This window comes from Coccinella septempunctata, chromosome 8 (assembly GCF_907165205.1).
Source record: "Coccinella septempunctata chromosome 8, icCocSept1.1, whole genome shotgun sequence".
NCBI classification, from domain to species: Eukaryota; Metazoa; Arthropoda; class Insecta; order Coleoptera; family Coccinellidae; genus Coccinella; species Coccinella septempunctata.
Window position 1 is genome coordinate 26,274,884 of NC_058196.1, and position 21,412 is coordinate 26,296,295.

Consider the following 21,412-nt stretch of genomic DNA (forward strand, 5'->3'; position numbering starts at 1 on the left):
GCATCTGAACGTTAATTACAACAATATCCAGAAAGAATGCAATCGAATTGTACCATTTTCTAAAAACTGGACAGATGTATGAGGGAAAATGGTGGTTTGGAAAAAAAAAGGCAAGTATCACATAACCCCTATACATAATGAAATAATTGTGCTTGCTTAAGTTCATATAAACCCAGAAACATCTACAACTGCAATCGCTAGGGAATGTAGTATGTCACTGAGGAGAGGTGTATCAAAAATTCTAAGAAAGCTTAAATTTCACCATTAAAAGTTTACCATTGTACAAGGGTTACAAGAGGGCGATCCCACATTTGAAATACAAGTCAAGACATTAGTGTTTAGTGCTAATGTTTATTGCCCTATATTGAATAACCAGATAATTGCACCCTACTTCATCGATGGTACAATAAATGGACCTAAGTAAGAACTTAGGTCCAGGTAGAATATCTAAGTAGAATATCTAAGTAGATAAAGTGGAAAAAAAAATTAAGCTGTGACGATTCATATTTTTGCAAGGTGTGATGCACTGTTGCATTAAAAATTTTGTTCTCTATCACCCCACGAGGAAAATCAATATGGCGTCCATAAGAAAAATAAAAGTTGACTGTCGCGTCCCTGAAACAATGAGAAATAGAAATAATCTGATGACACCATTAGAATCACGATATTATATATTGATTACAAACCGAATTTCGTAAAGATATCTCGAAAAACAAATGAGTTGTAAAGAAAAAGAGAAAATCTTGATTTTCAGTTTCTTCGAGATAATTATAATTATAAAATGAATGTATGAATAAACAAACAAGAAAAAGTATACCTGCCGATAAATCATTCAGGTTTCACTTGTTCCACGAAGATGGTTAATGCTGAGGGTCATTTTAAATACCATATGGGATAGGAAAAGAGTGAAGGGTCCATAAGGTTTGAAAAGTGTCACATAAATAAGACAAAGATTCCCTATACCAATATGGCCGACTTCGAACTATTCAAACTTTGGATTTTCAGTTGTTTTTGCTTCATTTCACTTCGTTAGTGGTGATTTGTTGTTCATTTTGTAGCTATTAAATAAAATGGTTTCTGGTTCGGTATAGTACTTTAATGCATCCAAAGATAATCTTGAAAAAGCTGGAGATACATTTCGCAAGTGAGTTCCCAACTCTCTTATACTGTTGTGTGTTGAATAATTAGTTGTATGTATATGTATACCAACAGGCTGAAATTGCTATTTATCGTCCGCTATCGAATCTTCCTGCTGGAGATTTGGAATACAAGATACCAGTACCGCGAAAATCCAAAATAAACTAATACCTTTTTTTCTACTTATTTTTGTAGGTTTAATCTGAACTCTGAATGAAAAGCCCTGTGGATCCAGGCAATCTGGAGAAATTGATTACCATCATCTCATGCAAGGATTTGTTCCATTTATTTCAAGGAAGATGATATCGATAGTGTAATAATAGAGATAATTAGTTTACAAAGCTCTTGCTAATGGCTGGTTAATTGCTTCCCTTACCTACCTATCATTGATTATTTATTGTAAATTAATTTGAATATTCTAAATTTCAGGTTCTTAGATCTATTCATAAAATAGAAGCTTCACCTGTCGAACCATTCACATTTGAGAATTCCATGGTGATTGAGATGATTTCATCAATCTCACAGGCTCCATAGATGAAGTTACACTTATGGAAGTGAATGAAACAAATGTTCTAGAGAATACCCCTCCGCGATATAAATCACTAATATACCAAATGACAATACATATCATATTCCAGGGATTGTGAAGTTAGTCGAAATATTGTATGTGTTTTGAATAAATTGTACATCTTGTAAATTATTTCCTGTTTATGTCTTGTTGAATTATATAAGATATTAATAATTTTATTATCTGTGATTTGAAAAAGTTGATAAACTGTGGGAGAAACAAATTAAATGCTGTTGTTTTCATTGTAAAGTAGCTTATATTTTTATATGAATACAAAAGAAGAGGGTGAACTATAGAAACAAATTTCAAAATCTAAATTGGTGCTTTTTGAATTATTTACATTTTATTATGAAAAAAGAATGACAAATTTCTCACCCCACATAAAAAATATATCGAGTAGTACATTATTGAACTCGATTTTAGTTGTCACAATGGAATTGATAACGAAATATAATCTTTAACAACAAAAATAAATGGTCTAAAATTTTGAAAACATAAATCATCTTCGTCTCAGGAAAAACGTATTTTTCATAATGGGGAAAGGATGGCACCACAATTATGAGAACTGCTTTTTCAATCTATTAGAAATTAAGCCCACAAATTCATTCAACAAGCTATCACTTTAGGCTGGTACTTTTATTATTTCCCGCATTATATCTGAATTCAATTGTTATTAATACTGAACCGAAGAAACTTGGAATTGAGGAAAATCAAATAAACCAAATTCCCGCCACAATTACCAGATACCAATATGGCAGAAACTATGTACCACTTTTGTTACAAGGGAAATATTTAATTTGCTCCCCCCCCCTTTTTAACCCCAATGATAAATACCACTTTCGGAAGAACCCTGAAACATTTCTCGTCCAAGCTCAGGCTCAGATAGGTTCTCTCCGTTTGATCTCTGTGAATTTTGTGTCAGTGCGAATTTTAGTGACTTTAGTTACGATGGAAGACAAAAATAGTAAAGTCGTCCTCATAGATAACACCGGGTTTAGTGTAGAAATTGAACCGACCACATATCTTGAAAATAACGATGTGAGCATCACCCCGCAAACGAGTCAAAGGGGTAGTTTTGGAAGTGATTCGAGTACCAAGGATTTAACGGGCTTCAATTACGTTGAAATGCCAGAAAAAATGTGCGGTGAATACAACGAACAGTGTATCAATCTAGATCAATGTAACGATTACAATTGTTATTACGATTACAATCTGAATCAACCTCCATCGCAGCAGCTCAAGCCAGAAGAATATGATGAGGTAAGAGTTTCGATTCAATCAACAGTTTGATTTTATCTAAGACCAAAATAATTTTTTTATTTTATTTCTAAATATTTTTTTTTTACTTCAGCTTGCCAATTGGTACTTGGCGCACTTCGACTGTGACGTCTTCAATAACGTGCAACAAAAGGATAAGACTCTAGGTGAGTGTGCAATTTTTCATTTAAACATTAGAGAAGTAGTTATAATTTCAATAAATCTCTATATTACATTAAATTCAATTAGAACTTCAAAATCCGGCAATTGGAGTGAAAATTTAAAATTGATACCTATTGTTCAAGAATAATTTCCATCTTGATATTTCGTTGATGTCTTGTATTAGAATTTGCAGTAGGTATTGATTATTTGGTTTTACTCATTAAGTGTAGTGTAGTGTTATATGAATTATTTTAGCAATTCTGGATTTCATGAATTTCAACGCTGAAATTTCACCTATTGGTAATGAAACTGTTGAATATAATATTTTGAAGGGATTCTTAAAAAAAAATGTTTAACTTTACTCATTGTTCATCTGCTTGAAACAATAAATACAGTCGGTCCGTGTTCTTGCCTTAGCGTTAAATTTTTTCCCTATAATTTTGAATCAGTATAGTTAGAAATTGAACATTTCTATCAGTAAAAATTCAGGAAAGCTTATAATTATGCATAAATTCGAAGGCAATATCTATTGAATGAAATGATATCTAATGGAGATTTCAGCTGAGCAACTCAAGAATATATTGATAACTTTTGATAATTACATTTTTTTTTTCTTGGTCTGTGTAGGGAAAAGTCGTGTAATACCGGACATGATATATACGAAAAAATATTAAAACATAAATTTATCATCAAAGTTTTCCAACAAACTTAGTTTGAAAAGATTATTCCACATATACTTCACATGTCCTGAAAAGGTACGAACATACACTTCATAAAATAAATATACATCGTTCAAAGAAAATAGAGTGAACATTTTGAATTTCTCAAGACTAGAGGGTAACATCGGAAAAGAATTGTCGATACTGCTGAAAAAAGCTGAATTTCAAAAATAATCACACCTGTATTACGTATCACCCTTTTCTACGTCAGAGCATTCCTCATATACATAGACCCATCCATTGCACTCACAACCAGAGACATTCTTGCTTGTCTCTGCTCACAAGACTTGATCCAATCTCCGTCTCGTCGTGTTCTCGTGGTCTTTCTTCAACTAGTTTCGAAACATCTTTATTTAAACTTTCTTTGAAATATTTTTTACTAATTTAGCCTCATTTTCATTTTTCTCTTCCAAGTCATTTATAATGGAGTGCAAGAGAGCACCTTGCAATCAATTACCCATTTACAGGGGAGATATTTGAAATGCATGGTATTCGTGCACGTTTTCATTCTCACTACTCAATAATGCTTGTACTATGTCTAGTAGACCATCTGAACACCTACCAATCAAGAGAAGGGAGGCCTCAAAGTTTATTCTGTCCATATGTCAATCACAAAAAATCAAAATTTTGCGATTGCCATAGAATCAGTTCGTTTGGCCATTCAGAGGAGGGGGCGAAATGATAAATCCAAGAAAACGATTAATGTCTGTTGATACCCGCTGTCCGGTGCTATCCGACTTTTCCCTATTTGCAGACTCTGATTTGGTGCTGCTCTCTTCTTATTCGTTTCCTGTGGTTTATCTCTTTCATTTCAGATTTGTCTCAGTCAATTTTTCTCTCTCTGTGTTTCCTGAAGATTTTCTCTCATCTGGTCTCACGATTCTTCATTTTCCGTTTTCGCCACATTTTAACTTTTCTCTAATACAACAGTTTTAATGACTTTCCATTCTTTTGTAGGCTCTTTTTGCCAGTTCTGATATGTGGCCACTGAGTGTTGTACTTTTTGTCACCTGTCTAACGCTTCTCATTTCTTGTGTACACTCTGCGACTAGCGTTACTCTAAGAGTTATATTCTGTATGTTCTCCAATTTTTTGAGTTGATTCTTATTGATGAGGTACTGAAATTTCACTTCCTTTTGTCAAAGCCTGTTTAATTATAAGTTTGTAAAGTCTTACTTTAAGTTCTTGGTCCAGTTTTTAATCCATTGGTACACCTAGATATTCGATTTCATTTTGCCATCCTATTTCCCTGTCATTTAATTTTATCTTCATCTGTAGATTACGCTTCCTGTTTCAATATTGGAACATAATCCTTCGAGTTTTGCTTTCAATGTTTTTCAATCTCCATTTCTGTTACTATTTATTCAGTTTGTCAATGTGTGTCTCCAGTTTTGAATTATTTTATAATAACAAGAAAATCTTTATGGATATCGTCTAATTAGAGCATATCAGAAAAGTACGAAAAATAAAGAAACAGAATCGTAATCGATCATTTTTGTTTCAGAACACATAGTCACCCAAGAGCCTCTTAAGGTCAGTACTGCGCCAGTTCTACCTAGCCAAATTTCGCCCAAAAAGTCCACCAAAAAGACCCGTACCATCTACACGAGCCACCAGCTGGCAGAATTGGAGAAGGAGTTTCAGGCCAGCAGGTACTATACAAACAGACTCAAGAGAAGCCAAATGGCCGGAGCCCTGAACCTATCGGAACGCCAAATCAAAGTATGGTTTCAGAACAGGCGAATGAAGTGCAAGAAGGAGCTGAAAGCCAAGAATATCTCGCCGTCTTCCACCAATCCCAATTCCCTAGATTCGCCCCAGGGTACTGTCGGCGCCCTCAGGACGAGGTGTAACGAAAGAGTACCTCCTTCTTACTCCGAGTACGTTCCAGTCAATCATCAGCAGCTCACGCACCCCTACGGCGCAAGACCGACTCCCTACGAGTCCAGAGGATACAACAACTTGAATAGGGATTGCTATTCTGAGGCAACTATGTATTCCCCAATGAATAATACGTTGAATCCACCTCATAACCCTGGTCCTGGAAAAATGTATTTGCCCATTCATACAGCGAAGGGGAACATGTCGTTTGGACGGTTGACTTGGGAAGTACCAAATATTTCTGCCCCCAACATGACACTCACAGAACAGGTGAGGAATTTGGTCAATGAAAACTGGCTGAAGCACAACACACCCCCAAATTAATCAATTTTGAGTAGCAAAACATGAAACAATCAAACAGAGCCTCAACCTGAATGGATTAATTATAAACGCAAGGAATGAAACCAGTGAAGAAAACTTATGCTTGTATAATTGTAAAATCCTTAAAAAAAAAATTTTATACACAAAATGGTAAATATATTCATAACTATATAAAATCCGTAAAACTAATTATTTGAATCTTTCATTTGATGTATTCGTGCTGTAATTCGAAAATGAAATTTCTAAATGTTTTTTCCAGTTTTTGAAATAATTGTAAATGTAATTTGCAGACAAGTTGTGTAGATATTTTGTAAAAATATGTAAATATACGTCTCAAAAAAATATAAAATTTATTTATTCAGAATCCGATCAATTCCCCAATACTAATTTCTCTTTTAGAATCTATATATCTAAGTAATTCTATAACAGTAGAAAATATTCAAAAAAGAAATTCAACTGCAGTTTTCGAAAATCGTATATACCTGGGTCATTACAATAAAATGAAATTCCAAATTGAAAAAAATTTCATGAAATAGTTTAATATTCAATACCTGTTCCCAAAGTAGTCGAAGTGTGTTTGGCTTCATTTTTTAAATTCATTTTTTTAAATAATGATGATTCTATTAGAGAATGAAAGAAATTCAACTTGTAAAATGAGTAAAATCAAAATGATAATTTTGGTAAGTATGCTGTTCCTAAATAACTTAGTTCTAGCACATCTACAGATTCAACATGTTTTTATTGCTGTCCCATCATATCCTCAAAAGTTCGTGATTTTCTTTGGAATTCAGAAGTAGGTCTTTCTCTCCTATAGTCGACGAGAAAAACTGATGATGGAAAAATCATAGAAGTATCTATCTGGCTATGAATTTCCTCTTTAGACGGCTGACGCGGTGCAAACGGAAATTGGAGTATAAGTAGGCAAATTCAAGATCTCTAAAATTAATTGACAGCACCAACAGTAACATATACAGTAGTATGTTTCTAAAGTTTCCTATTTGAGTTGGTATACCAAGAATCATACTTGATTTCTACATGGGAAATAAGGATACATCATCCAGAAAATTTACCAAATATGAATTTATTTTTATTATTATTATATTGTCTTATATAATTCATCCCAAAAATTTATGTATTTTCACATTTTTTCGAGGAAAATCTGCAATGTTTGAAAAGCATTCGTTGAGATTTTAAAGTAATATAGAAAATCGAAAAAAATTAAATGAGAAGATTTAAATTATTTCCATACCTGTCTTTCAACTCGGCTTCTTCTGTACTTTTGTTAAATCCCTTTGAATAGTTATAAAATGAATGTATGAATAAACAAACAAGAAAAGTTTACCTGCCGTCAAATCGTTCAGGTTTCACTTGTTCCACGAATCCGAGGTGGTTAAGGGTGAGGGTCATTATAATACCATGGAGGTAGTAAAGGGGCCATAAGGTTTGAGAAGCGTCACGTCAATATTATAAAACAAAGATTCCCTGTACCAAAATGGCCGACTTTGGATTTTAAGTTGTTTTTGCTTCATTTCACTTCGTTGGTGGTGATTTGTTGTTCATTTTGTAGTAGGAAGACATACAGCTATTAAATAAAATGGTTTCTGGTTCGGTATAGTATTTTAATGCATCCAAAGATAATCTTAAAAAAGCTGGAGATACATTTCACAAGTGAGTTCTCAACTCTCTTATACTGTTGTGTGTTGAATAATTAGTTGTATGTATATGTATACAACACGCTGAAATTGCTACTTATCGTCCGCTATTGAATCTTCCTGCTCGAGATTTGGAATACAAGATACCAGTACCGCGAATATCCAAAATAAACTAATACCTTTTTGTCTACTTATTTTTGTAGAAAATGAACTCTGAATGAAAAGTCCTTTGGATCCAGGCAATCTGGAGAAATTGATTACCATCATCTCATGCAAGGATTTGTTCCATTTATTTCAAGGAAGATGATATCGATAGAGAAATAATAGAGATAATTAGCTTAAAAAGCTTTTTTTAATGGCTGGTAAATTGCTTTCCTTATCTGTCATTGATTATTTATTGTAAATTAATTTGAATATTCTAAATTTCACGTTCTTAGACTACCATTCATAAAATAGAAGCTTCACCTGTCGAACCACTCACATTTGAGAATTCCAGGGTAATTGAGATGATTTCATCAATCTCACAGGCTCCATATATGAAGTTACACTTATGGAAGTGGATGAAACAAACGTTCTAGAGAATACCCCTCCGCAATATAAATCACTAATACACCAAATGACAATATCCTATTCCAGGGGTTGTGAAGTTAGTCGAAATATTGTATAAGTTGTGAATAAATTGTACATCTTGTAAATCATTTCCTGTTTATGGCTTGTTTAATTATAATAAATATTGATAATTTTATTATCTGTGATTCGAAAAAGTTGATAAACTGTGAGGGAAACAAATTTGATGCTGTTGTTTTCATTGTAAAGGCTTATATTATTATATAAATAAAAAAGAGGTGGCTCAAATATAGGAACAAATTTCCCAATCTGAATTGGAGCTTTTTGAATTATTTACATTTTATTATGAAAAAAGAATGACAAATTTCTTACCTCACATAAGAAATATATCGGGTAGTACATTATTGAACACGATTTTAATTGTCACAGTGAAATTGATAACGAAATGTTATCTTTAACAACAAAAATAAATGGTCTAAAATTTTGAAAACATAAATCATCTTCTTCTCAGGAAAAATGTATTTTTCATAATGAGGAAAGGATGGCACCACAATTATGAGAACAAATTTTTCAATCTATTGAAAATTTAGCCCACAAATTCATTTAGCAGGCTATCACTTTAGACTGGTACCTTTATTATTTCCCGCATAATATCTGAAATCAATTGTCATTAAAACTGAACGGAAGAATCTTGGAATTGAAGAAAATCAAATAAACCAAATTCCCGCCACAATTACCAGATACCAATATGGCAGAAACTATGTACCACTTTTGTTACAAGGGAAATATTTAATTTGCTCCCCCCACCCTTTTTACCCCAATGATAAATACCACTTTCGGAAGAACCCTCAACCATTTCTCAGTCGTCCAAGCTCAGGCTCAGATAGGTACTCTCCGTTTGTTCTCAGTGAATTTTGTGTCAGTGCGAATTTTAGTGACTTTAGTTACGATGGAAGACAAAAATAGTAAAGTCGTCCTCGTAGATAACACCGGGTTTAGTGTAGAAATTGAACCGACCACATATCTTGAAAATAACGATGTGAGCATCACCCCGCAAACGAGTCAAAGGGGTAGTTTTGGAAGTGATTCGAGTACCAAGGATTTAACGGGCTTCAATTACGTTGAAATGCCAGAAAAAATGTGCGGTGAATACAACGAACAGTGTATCAACCTAGATCAATGTAACGATTACAATCAGAATCAATCTCCATGGCAGCCGCATCAAAAAAAGCAATTTGCGGAGGTAAGAGTTTCGATTCAATCAACAGTTTGATTTTATCTAAGACCAAAATATTTTTTTATTTTATTTCTAAATGTTTTTTTCTTACTTCAGCAAATCAAATGGTACTTGGCGAACTTCGGATATAACGACTACAATATCGTGCAACAAAAGGATAAGACTCTAGGTAAGTGTACAATTTTTCATTTAAACACTAGCGAAGTAGTTATAATTTCAATAAATCCCTATATTACATTAAATTTAATTAGAACTCCAAAATCCGGCAATTGGAGTAAAAATTTAAAATCGATACCTGTTGTTCAAGAATATTTTCCATCTTTATATTTCGATAATTTTTTTATTAGAAATCTTAACCTCTAAACGCAGTTCGAAAATGACACATAAAATTTCGATATCAAAGTTCAGATTATTATCTCTCGATACATCGATACAGGCTTATAATTCAACAAATTTCTCCCTTATTTGAGTGAATTCTCCAGCAGAAAAAAATTAAACTGAATTTGCAGTATTAATTATTTGGTTTTACATATTCAGTGTAGTGTTATATGAATTATTTTAGCAATTCATGTTCAGGATTTCATGAATTTTAACGCTGAAATTTCAAGTGCACCTATTGGTAATGATACTGTTGAATATAATATGTTTGGGATTCTTAAAAAAAATGTTTAACTTTACTCATTGTTCATCTGCTTTAAACAATGAATACTGTCGGTCGGTATTCTTGTCTTAGCGTTACATTTTTTCCCTATAATTTTGAATCAGTATAGTTAGAAATTGAACATTTCTATCAGTAAAAATTCAGGAAAGCTTATAATTATGCATAAATTCGAAGGCAATATCTATTGAATGAAATGATATCTAATGGAAATTTCACCTGAGCAACTCAAGAATATATTGATAACTTTTGATAATTACATTTTTTTTCTTGGTCTGTGTAGGGAAAAGTCGTGTAATACCGGACATGATATATACGAAAAAATATTAAAACATAAATTTATCATCAAAGTTTTCCAACAAACTTAGTTTTAAATGATTGTTCCACATATACTTCACATGTCCTGAAAAGGTACAAACATACACTTCATAAAATAAACATACATCGTTCAAAGAAAATAGAGTGAACATTTTGAATTTCTTCAAGACTAGAAATCGGAAAGAAGATCGGAAAAAAATTTTAGATAATTGGAGCATTTCAGAAAAATACGAAAAATAATGAAACAGAATCCTTATCGACCTTTTTTGTTTCAGAACACATAGTCACCCAAGAGCCTCTTAAGGTCAGTACAGCGCCAGTTCTACCTAGCAAAATTTCGCCCAACAATTCTACCAAAAGGACACGTACCTCATACACGAGCCACCAGCTGGTAGAATTGGAGAAGGAGTTTCATGCCAGCAAGTACTACATAAGCAGACTCAGGAGAAGCGAAATGGCCGGAGCCCTGAACCTATCGGAACGCCAGATCATAATATGGTTTCAGAACAGGCGAATGAAATACAAGAAGGAGCTGAAAGCCAAGAATATCTCGCCATCCTCCACCAATCCCAATTCCCCAGATTCGCCCCAGGGTACTGTCGGCGCCCTAAGGACGAGGTGCAACGAAAGAGTACCTCCTTCTTACTCCGAGTACGTTCCAGTCAATCATCAGCAGCTCATGCACCCCTACGGCGCAAGACCGACTCCCTACGGGTCCAGAGGATACAACAACTGGAATAGGGATTGCTATTCTGAGGCAACTATGTATCCCCCAATGAATAATACGTTGAATCCACCCTATTACCCCGGTCCTGGAAAAAATTATTCGCTCAGTTACATGCCAAATGGGCAATTGCCAAATGGAATTATGACTCAAGTGGAAGAAGAGAATATTTCAGCTCCCACCATGACGGCCACAGAACAGGTGATGAACATCGTCAATGGAAATTGGCTGGAGCACAATCTACCTCCGAATTACTCTATTTTGGGTAACGAAACAACCATTACTGAGCTTTAATCTGAATTGATCAATTATAAACTCAAGGAATAATACCACTGAAGAAAAGTTATGCTTAAAGAATTGTAAAATCCTTCAAATCTTTATACACAAAATTGTAAATATGTTCATCGCGATATAAAATCCCTAAAAATAATTATTTGAATCTTTTATTTGATGTATTAGTGCTGTCATTCGAAAATGAATTTTTTAAATGTTTGTTCCAGTTTTAAAATTATTTTAAATGTAATGTAGAATCGAGTTGTGTAGATATTTTATATAAATATGTAAATACACGTCTTAGAAAAATATGAAATTTATTTATTCAGAATCCTACCAATTCCCCAATATTAATTTGACTTTTGGTCGATATGATACGGCTAAAAATAGGTGTGAGCATAAATCGGCTAAAAATGTAGAAGCTACAGAACTAAAATATTGGCAAGGCTTCAGGGGAGGAAATTTTCGGCAATTGAAAAAATGTAAAGAAATAGTAATATAATCAATTCATTAATGCAATGCATTTTTTGTATGAATTTTATATATTTTTAATAGCACAAAAACTTTCTGTGAAGCAGTTGAGAAATTGATAATCAACATAGGTATACTGCATTCACATTCATTTTACCAGTCGGTTGGCCATGAAATAATTTTCTCAAGTTTTTGTAACTATAGCGGAGTAAGTTTGGCACTCATGAAATGTCGTTAAGTCATAACGCCGCTGCCACAACTTATATCAATTAATATTACGAAAATGCCGAAAGTGATTAAGAAAGAGACAGGGTTTCAGAAAGTGCTATTTAGAATTCAAATCAGCTCATTCGAATAGTTATACCCTAATATTCTAAAATCCACAATACGTCAGACGGTAGCGAACATATTCAATGTAGGAGAATTCATATAATGTTTCATCTGAATCTAAACGACCTATATTTCAGCTGAATATTTCCACAATCAGAAGGATTGTGAATGAAGAGGATGACAAAGAATTTCTTTCTATTAGGAGACCCAAAAAAGTGGTGGCATTTGAAAATTTTATGTTTGAGTGAATTAATGCGAAAAGTTTACTACAGGATTTTCGATGAATGTCATCGTAGAATAAGTTCCCGAAAATCGATTTTTCTATTTTTCATTTGACTTGTCCTATACATTGTAAATGTCTTAAAGTACCAATAAATACCTAATTATTATTATTATATCAATGCATTTAGATGAGCAGCCACAAATACGCTTCAGTTGTCCTGCTAATTGTTAATTCATGAGAAATTTTTGTTCAAAGGTGAAGTTCATCTTGATTGAAACTTCCCTTAATTCATTTTGCTTATGCAAGATCATTTTTGTTGAAGAATTTAACATTCATGTAATTATCTGTTAATTCCTTCGGGAGATACCCATTCCCAACCACTGCAACATATGCATTTCATCTTCGGGTTAATATTTTTGAAATCTACAACTTTAGCCAAAGAAAATAACGAACATTAACTCTACTCAAGCTAGTGCATATTATGATACTATACTGATCTCTTGTATTTTCCATGCAAATAACTGGATTTGGTATGGCTTCAATCAGTTTGTATAAACTTCAATTATGTTCGTCACATATTTTCCGCAGAGATTCGACATTGTGATAAAATTCGTAATAACAGAAACTTTAACGTAGAACGGGCAACGTAGCGTTGAACTTGAAAATGTTTTGACAAGCGTCATAACCCCACATTGTCGTACTATACAGAGTGAAATGTGTCAAATTTGCATGGCCAACCGACTGCTAAAATAAAAGTGAATGGAGTATATGTATTTGTTTCTACTGTGTCTCAACGCATTCTTATTAGCGCATCTAAAAATCTAAACGCCTGATGACAAAATTCAAGACCTCGAGAAGAATATGCTCTTTTGAGTGTGAGGGAAAACTTTCATCTTGTTACTATTCATAGTTTGCGAGGGAAAGGAATGACGAAAACGAGAGAATGATGGCAAGAATGATGCCGCGAATTTCTTCATCAAATTCTGGAGAAATATCAGTAGCAGTGCGCCATCTTGTTTGTAGCTAACCGGACTATTTGGCCGATAAGCTTTACGATGACTGCACTTGAATCCTCCGGGATGATTCATGAAGGGTTGCGACAGGCCTTATTTTGGAATCCGTGTGGTCAATGACTTGGGAAGAAATTTTTAACGAAATCAGCTAGAAAAAGTGTTTTCAACTATTTTCATGTTCATACTTCATTTTTGTTTTTTTTTTTGCAACTTTATCAAGGTTGGAAAGAAATTGCAACATTGCATGGAAAATTTTTCCATAAACCCAATTATTGAGTAGTAGGGAAAATATACTTTTGTTCATAGAAAAAATACTGTAATCTAATATCTGATATTTAGTTTCCTTCACTATCCACGTTCATATTGTCTTGTGGAAAACTGTTTATCGAACTTCTGTATGTGATTTGATTTTACAAGACTTCAGGCTTTATTTGAAGAGCATTTATCTGCTAAACAAATGAACACTCATTAAATGTTATATTGAAAACCAATGGGAGTTATGTCACAAAACCTCTTTAGAGAGACTACAAGAATATCGAAAACCGTTAGAAATACAGGGTGGCTTAACTTACAAAAGAGTTGCATTATTTGAGGATGAGTGTGATGGTGTAAACAGATCTAAAATATGTCCAATGGTTCCCGCGATATCTCTGAAAAACTAAAACACGTGATTTTATTCCTTTCTTAATAACTCTCATTTGTTTCTGGAGATAACTTCACGAAACTCGGTTTGTAGCCATTATCAAATATGGAGATTCTAATTTGGTAGTCAGATATTTCCTAATTTTCAGTGTTTGAGAGATGCGATAGTCACCTTTTTTTTTCTTATGGACGCCATATTGATTCTGCTTATTTGGTGATGAAGAAAAAAATAACGAATTCAACAATGTCTCACACTCCACAAAAATATGGAGCCTACCTACGGAAATTTGAACTTTTTTCAATTTTTTTGTTTAAGTAGTAGGCTGGTGTCAGAATTGTCAAATAACTTTTTACTTTGTTGACAGTCGTTATGTGACACTTGAATTTTGTGAAAACCTGAATCCTGTTTGATAAGTAACGTCCTATATAAATACATAATTAATGAAATATTCGTTGTCGGAAAAACAAGACATGTATGATACTTACATACGCGCATATAGAAACTCCAGAATAGCATCTGAACGTTAATTACAACAATATCCAGAAAGAATGCAGCCGAATTGTACCATTTTCCAAAAACTGGACAGATGTATGAGGGAAAATGGTGGTTTGGAAAAAAAAAGGCAAGTATCACATAACCCCTATACATAATGAAATAATTGTGCTTGCTTAAGTTCATATAAACCCAGAAACATCTACAACTGCAATCGCTAGGGAATGTAGTATGTCACTGAGAGGTGTATCAAAAATTCTAAGAAAGCTTAAATTTCACCATTAAAAGTTTACCATTGTACAAGGGTTACAGGAGGGCGATCATCAAAACAGGTAGAATTTTTGTCACCGGCTTTCTCAGAAATTAATAGAAGATCCTCAATTCTCGACAAAAGTCTTGCGGTCGGATGAATTCATATTCGCTAACAATGGTGTATTTAACCGGAAAATCATCATAACTGGGCAAATGCTAACCCACATTTGAAATACGAGTCAAGACATTAGTGTTTAGTGTTAATGTTTATTGCCCTATATTGAATAACCAGATAATTGGACCCTACTTCATCGAAGGTACTTTAAATGGACCTAAGTAAGTACTTAGGTCCAGGTAGAATATCTAAGTAGATAAAGTAGAAAAAAAAATTTAGCTGTGACGATTCATATTTTTGTAACGTGTGATGCACTGTTGAATTAGAAATTTTGTTCTCTATTACCCCACGAGGAAAATCAATATGGCGTCCATGAGAAAAAGAAAAGTTGACTGTCGCGTCCCTGAAACGATAAGAAATGGAAATATAATGTGATGACACCAGTAGAATCGCTATATTATATATTGACTACAAACCGAATTTCGTGAAGATATCTCGAAAATGAGTTGTAAAGAAAAAGAGAAAATCTTGATTTTCAGTTTCTTCGAGATAATTATAATTATAAAATGAATGTATGAATAAACAAACAAGAAAAAGTATACCTGCCGATAAATCATTCAGGTTTCACTTGTTCCACGAAGATGGTTAAGGCTGAGGGTCATTTTAAATACCATGGGATAGGAAAAGATTGAAGGATTCATAAGGTTTGAAAAGTGTCACGTAAATAAGACAAAGATTCCCTATACCAATATGGCCGACCTCGAACTATTCAAACTTTGGATTTTCAGTTGTTTTTGCTTCATTTCACTTCGTTAGTGGTGATTTGTTGTTCATTTCGTAGCTCTTCAATAAAATGGTTACTGGTTCGGTATAGTATTTTAATGCATCCAAAGATAATCTTAAAAAAGCTGGAGATACATTTCACAAGTGAGTTCCCAACTCTTTTATACTGTTGTGTGTTGAATAATTAGTTGTATGTATATGTATACAACAGGCTGAAATTGCTATTTATAGTCCGCTATCGAATCTTCTTGCTGGAGATTTGGAATACAAGATACCAGTACCTCGAAAATCCAAAATAAACTAATACCTTTTTGTCTACTTATTTTTGTAGGTTTAATCTGAACTCTGAATGAAAAGCCCTGTGGATCCAGGCAATCTGGAGAAATTGATTACCATCATCTCATGCAAGGATTTGTTCCATTTATTTCAAGGAAGATGATATCGATAGTGTAATAATAGAGATAATTAGCTTACAAAGCTTTTGTCAATGGCTGGTCAATTGCTTCCCTTACCTGTCATTGATTATTTATTATGAATTAATTTGAATATTTAAAATTTCAGGTTCTTAGATCTACCATCCATAAAATAGAAGATAACTTTTGATAAATACATTTTTTTTTCTTGGTCTATGTAGGGAAAAGTCGGGTTATACCGGACATGATATATACGGAAAAATATTAAAACTTAATAAAATGAACATACATCGTTCAAAGAAAATAAAGTGAACATTTTGAATTTCTTCAAGACTAGAGGGTAACATCGGACAAAATTTACACTCACAACCATGCAGAGACATTCTTGGTTGTCTCTGCTCACAAGACTTGATCCAATCTTCGTGTCGTCGTATTCTCGTGTTCTTTCTACAACTAGTTTCGAAACATCTTGATTTAAACTTTCGTTGAAATATTTTTTACTACTCATTTTCATTTTTCCCTTCCAAGTCATTTATAATGGAGTGCAAGTGAGCACTTTTTTCAAGTAATTTTTCTCAACTATTTTGTGCTCTGCAGCGTTCGGAACTGGCAAAATTCCTTCATTGTTTGGGAATTTGTTTAATCGAAAATATATTCTTTTTGACCATTGGTTTTTGCCTTTGGTGGATTTTGCTGAGCATAAAGTACCTTGTTCATTGATATTTGTTGGAGTATTTTGGTTTTGAGGAGATTTTCTAGAACTTTTCGACTTCCAATTTTTATAACGAAATATTGAAATTATTTTTGTCCGGTGACACCCAACATGCATCTTGCAATCAATTACCCATTTACAGGGGAGATATTTGAAATGCAGGGTATTCGTGCACGTTTTCATTTTCACTACTCATTAATGCTTGTACTATGTCTAGTAACCATCTGAACACCTACCAATCAAGAGAAGGGAGGCCTCAAAGTTTATTCTGTCCATGTGTCAATCACAAAAAATCAAAATTTCACATTTATTTCCCAAACGGGTAAAAATATCAAGGTCAACTAAAGATATGTCTGCGCTTGCCATAGAATCAGTTCGTTTGGCCATTCAAAGGAGAGGGTGAAATGATGAATCCAAGAAAACGATGAATGTCTGTTGATACCCGCTGTCCGGTGCTATCCGACTTTTCCCTATTTGCAGACTCTGATTTGGTGCTGCTCTCTTCTTATTCGTTTCCTGTGGTTTATCTCTTTCATTTCAGATTATTCTCAGTCAATTTTTCTCTCTCTGTGTTTCCTGAAGATTTTCTCTCATCTGGTCTCACGATTCTTCATTTTCCGTTTTCGCCACATTTTGACATTTCTCTTATACAACAGTTTTAATGACTTTCCATTATTTTGTAGGCTCCTTTTGCCAGTTCTGATATGTGGCCACTGAGTGTTGTACTTTTTGTCACCTGTCTAACGCTTTTCATTTCTTGTGTACACTCTGCGACTAGCGTTATATATAGTGTTATATGCTGTATGTTCTCCAATTTTTTGAGTTGATTCTTATTGATTAGGTACTGAAATTTCACGTCCTTTTGTCAAAGTCTGTTTAATTATAAGTTTGTAAAGTCTGACTTTAAGTTCTTGGTCCAGTTTTTAATCCATTGTTACACCTAGATATTCGATTTCATTTTGCCATCCTATTTCCCTGTCATTTAATTTTATCTCCATCTCTAGATTACGCTTCCTGTTTCAATATTGGAACATTATCCTTCGAATTTTGCTTTCAATGTTTTTCAATCTCCATTTCTGTTACTATTTAGTCAGTTCGTCAATGTGTCTCCAGTTTCAAATTATTTTATAATAACAAGAAAATCTTTATGGATATCGTCTAATTAGAGCATATCAGAAAAGTACGAAAAATAAAGAAACAGAATCCTAATCGATCATTTTTGTTTCAGAACACATAGTCACCCAAGAGCCTCTTAAGGTCAGTACTGCGCCAGTTCTACCTAGCCAAATTTCGCCCAAAAAGTCCACCAAAAAGACCCGTACCATCTACACGAGCCACCAGCTGGCAGAATTGGAGAAGGAGTTTCAGGCCAGCAGGTACTATACAAACAGACTCAAGAGAAGCCAAATGGCCGAAGCCCTGAACCTATCAGAACGCCAGATCAAAGTATGGTTTCAGAACAGGCGAATGAAGTGCAAGAAGGAGCTGAAAGCCAAGAATATCTCGCCTTCTTCCACCAATCCCAATTCCCCAGATTCGCCCCAGGGTACTGTCGGCGCCCTTAGGACGAGGTGTAACGAAAGAGTACCTCCTTCTTACTCCGAGTACGTTCCAGTCAATCATCAGCAGCTCACGCACCCCTACGGCGCAAGACCGACTCCCTACGAGTCCAGAGGATACAACAACTTGAATAGGGATTGCTATTCTGAGGCAACTATGTATCCCCCAATGAATAATACGTTGAATCCACCTCATAACCCTGGTCCTGGAAAAATATATTTGCCCATTCATACAGCGAAGGGGAACATGTCGTTTGGACGGTTGACTTGGGAAGTACCAAATATTTCTGCCCCCAACATGACACTCACAGAACAGGTGAGGAATTTGGTCAATGAAAACTGGCTGAAGCACAACACACCCCCAAATTAATCAATTTTGAGTAGCAAAACATGAAACAATCAAACAGAGCCTCAACCTGAATGGATTAATTATAAACGCAAGGAATGAAACCAGTGAAGAAAACTTATGCTTGTATAATTGTAAAATCCTTAAAAAAAAATTTTTATACACAAAATGGTAAATATATTCATAACTATATAAAATCCGTAAAACTAATTATTTGAATCTTTCATTTGATGTATTCGTGCTGTAATTCGAAAATGAAATTTCTAAATGTTTGTTCCAGTTTTTGAAATAATTGTAAATGTAATTTGCAGACAAGCTGTGTAGATATTTTGTAAAAATATGTAAATATACGTCTCAAAAAAATATAAAATTTATTTATTCAGAATCCGATCAATTCCCCAATACTAATTTCTCTTTTAGAATCTATATATCTAAGTAATTCTATAACAGTAGAAAATATTCAAAAGAGAAATCAAACTGCAGTTTTCGAAAATCGTATATACCTGGGTCATAACAATAAAATGAAATTCCAAATTGAAAAAAATTTCATGAAATAATTTAATATTCAGTACCTGTTCACAAAGTAGTCGAAGTGTGTTTGGCTTCATTCTTTTTTTTTTCTAAATGATGATGCTTCTATTAGAATATGAAAGAAATTCAACTTGTAAAATGAGTAAAATCGAAATGATAATTTTGGTAAGTATGCTGTTACTAAATAGTTTAGTTCTAGCACATATACAGATTCAACATGTTTTTTATTGCTGTCCCATCATATCCTCAAAAGTTCGTGATTTTCTTTGGAATTCAGAAGTAAGTCTTCCTCTCCTATAGTTGACGAGAAAGACTGATGATGGAAAAATCATAGAAGTATCTATCTGGCTATAAATTTCCTCTTTAGACGGCTGACGCGGTGCAAACGGAAATTGGAGTATAAGTAGGCAAATTCAAGATCTCTGAAATTAATTGACAGCACCAACACTAACATATACAGTAGTATATTACTAAAGTTTCCTATTTGAGTTGTTGTACCAAGAATCATACTTGATTTCTACATGGGAAATAAGGATACATCATGCAGAAAATTTACCTAATATGAATTTATTCTTATTATTATTATATTGTCTTATATAATTCATCCCAAAAATTTATATATTTTAACATTTTTTCGAGAAAAATCTGCAATGTTTGAAAAGCATTCGTTGAGATTTTAAAATAAAATCCTAGGGTCCTTGCTACATCCTCTGCTATTGAATCATGACGAGGGTTGTTCCTGCACTGCAAAATAAAGTTTTTTAACTAGAAATAGTGCGTTTCTCATTCTCAATCACATGTCTTATATAATTCATCTCAAAAATTTATGTATTTTCACATTCTTTCGAGAAAAATCTGCAATATTTGAAAAGCATTCGTTGAGATTTTGAAATAATATAGAAAATCGAAAAAAATTAAAATGACAAGATTTAAATTATTTCCATACTTGTCTTTCAACTCGGCTCCTTCCGTACTTTTGTTGAATCCCTTTAAATAGTTATAAAATGAATGTATGAATAAACAGACAAGAAAAGTTTACCTGCCGTCAAATCGCTCAGGTTTCACTTGTTCCACGAATCCGAGGTGGTTAAGGGTGAGGGTCATTATAATACCATGGAGGTAGTAAAGGGGCCATAAGGTTTGAGAAGCGTCACGTCAATATTATAAAACAAAGATTCCCTGTACCAAAATGGCCGACTTTGGATTTTAAGTTGTTTTTGCTTCATTTCACTTCGTTGGTGGTGATTTGTTGTTCATTTTGTAGTAGGAAGACATACAGCTATTAAATAAAATGGTTTCTGGTTCGGTATAGTATTTTAATGCATCCAAAGATAATCTTAAAAAAGCTGGAGATACATTTCACAAGTGAGTTCTCAACTCTCTTATACTGTTGTGTGTTGAATAATTAGTTGTATGTATATGTATACAAAACGCTGAAATTGCTATTTATCGTCCGCTATTGAATCTTCCTGCTCGAGATTTGGGATACAAGATACCAGTACCGCGAATATCCAAAATAAACTAATACCTTTTTGTCTACTTATTTTTGTAGGTTTAATCTGAACTCTGAATGAAAAGCCCTGTGGATCCAGGCAATCTGGAGAAATTGATTACCATCATCTCATGCAAGGATTTGTTCCTTTTATTTCAACGAAGATGATATCGATAGGGAAATAATAGAGATAATTAGCTTAAAAAGCTTTTGTTAATGGCTGGTAAATTGCTTTCCTTATCTGTCATTGATTATTTATTGTAAATTAATTTGAATATTCTAAATTTCACGTTCTTAGACTACCATTCATAAAATAGAAGCTTCACCTGTCGAACCATTCACATTTGAGAATTCCATGGTGATTGAGATGATTTCATCAATCTCACAGGCTCCATAGATGAAGTTGCACTTATGGAAGTGGATGAAACAAACGTTCTAGAGAATACCCCTCCGCAATATAAATCACTAATATACCAAATGACAATATCCTATTCCAGAGGTTGTGAAGTTAGTCGAAATATTGTATAAGTTGTGAATAAATTGTACATCTTGTAAATCATTTC

The 21,412-nt window shown here is 33.6% G+C and overlaps 3 protein-coding genes across 3 annotated transcripts; all 3 read left to right on the forward strand.

Annotated features, from left to right (window-relative positions):
- Positions 1 to 2,653: 2,653 nt before the first annotated feature.
- LOC123318387 (homeobox protein Hox-A4a-like) lies at positions 2,654 to 6,048 on the forward strand. The gene is made up of 3 exons (XM_044904997.1): positions 2,654 to 2,965; positions 3,057 to 3,129; positions 5,348 to 6,048. Exons 1-3 carry the CDS (start codon positions 2,654 to 2,656, stop codon positions 6,046 to 6,048), a joined length of 1,086 nt encoding a protein of 361 aa, XP_044760932.1.
- Positions 6,049 to 9,213: 3,165 nt separating this feature from the next.
- On the forward strand, positions 9,214 to 11,783 carry LOC123318388 (homeobox protein DLX-3-like). The gene is made up of 3 exons (XM_044904998.1): positions 9,214 to 9,507; positions 9,598 to 9,670; positions 10,753 to 11,783. The coding sequence occupies exons 1-3, from the start codon at positions 9,214 to 9,216 to the stop codon at positions 11,493 to 11,495; spliced, it is 1,110 nt and encodes a 369-aa protein (XP_044760933.1). The 3' UTR covers positions 11,496 to 11,783.
- Positions 11,784 to 14,754: 2,971 nt separating this feature from the next.
- On the forward strand, positions 14,755 to 18,850 carry LOC123318389 (homeobox protein Hox-A3a-like). The gene is made up of 2 exons (XM_044904999.1): positions 14,755 to 14,776; positions 18,150 to 18,850. Exons 1-2 carry the CDS (start codon positions 14,755 to 14,757, stop codon positions 18,848 to 18,850), a joined length of 723 nt encoding a protein of 240 aa, XP_044760934.1.
- Positions 18,851 to 21,412: the final 2,562 nt, after the last annotated feature.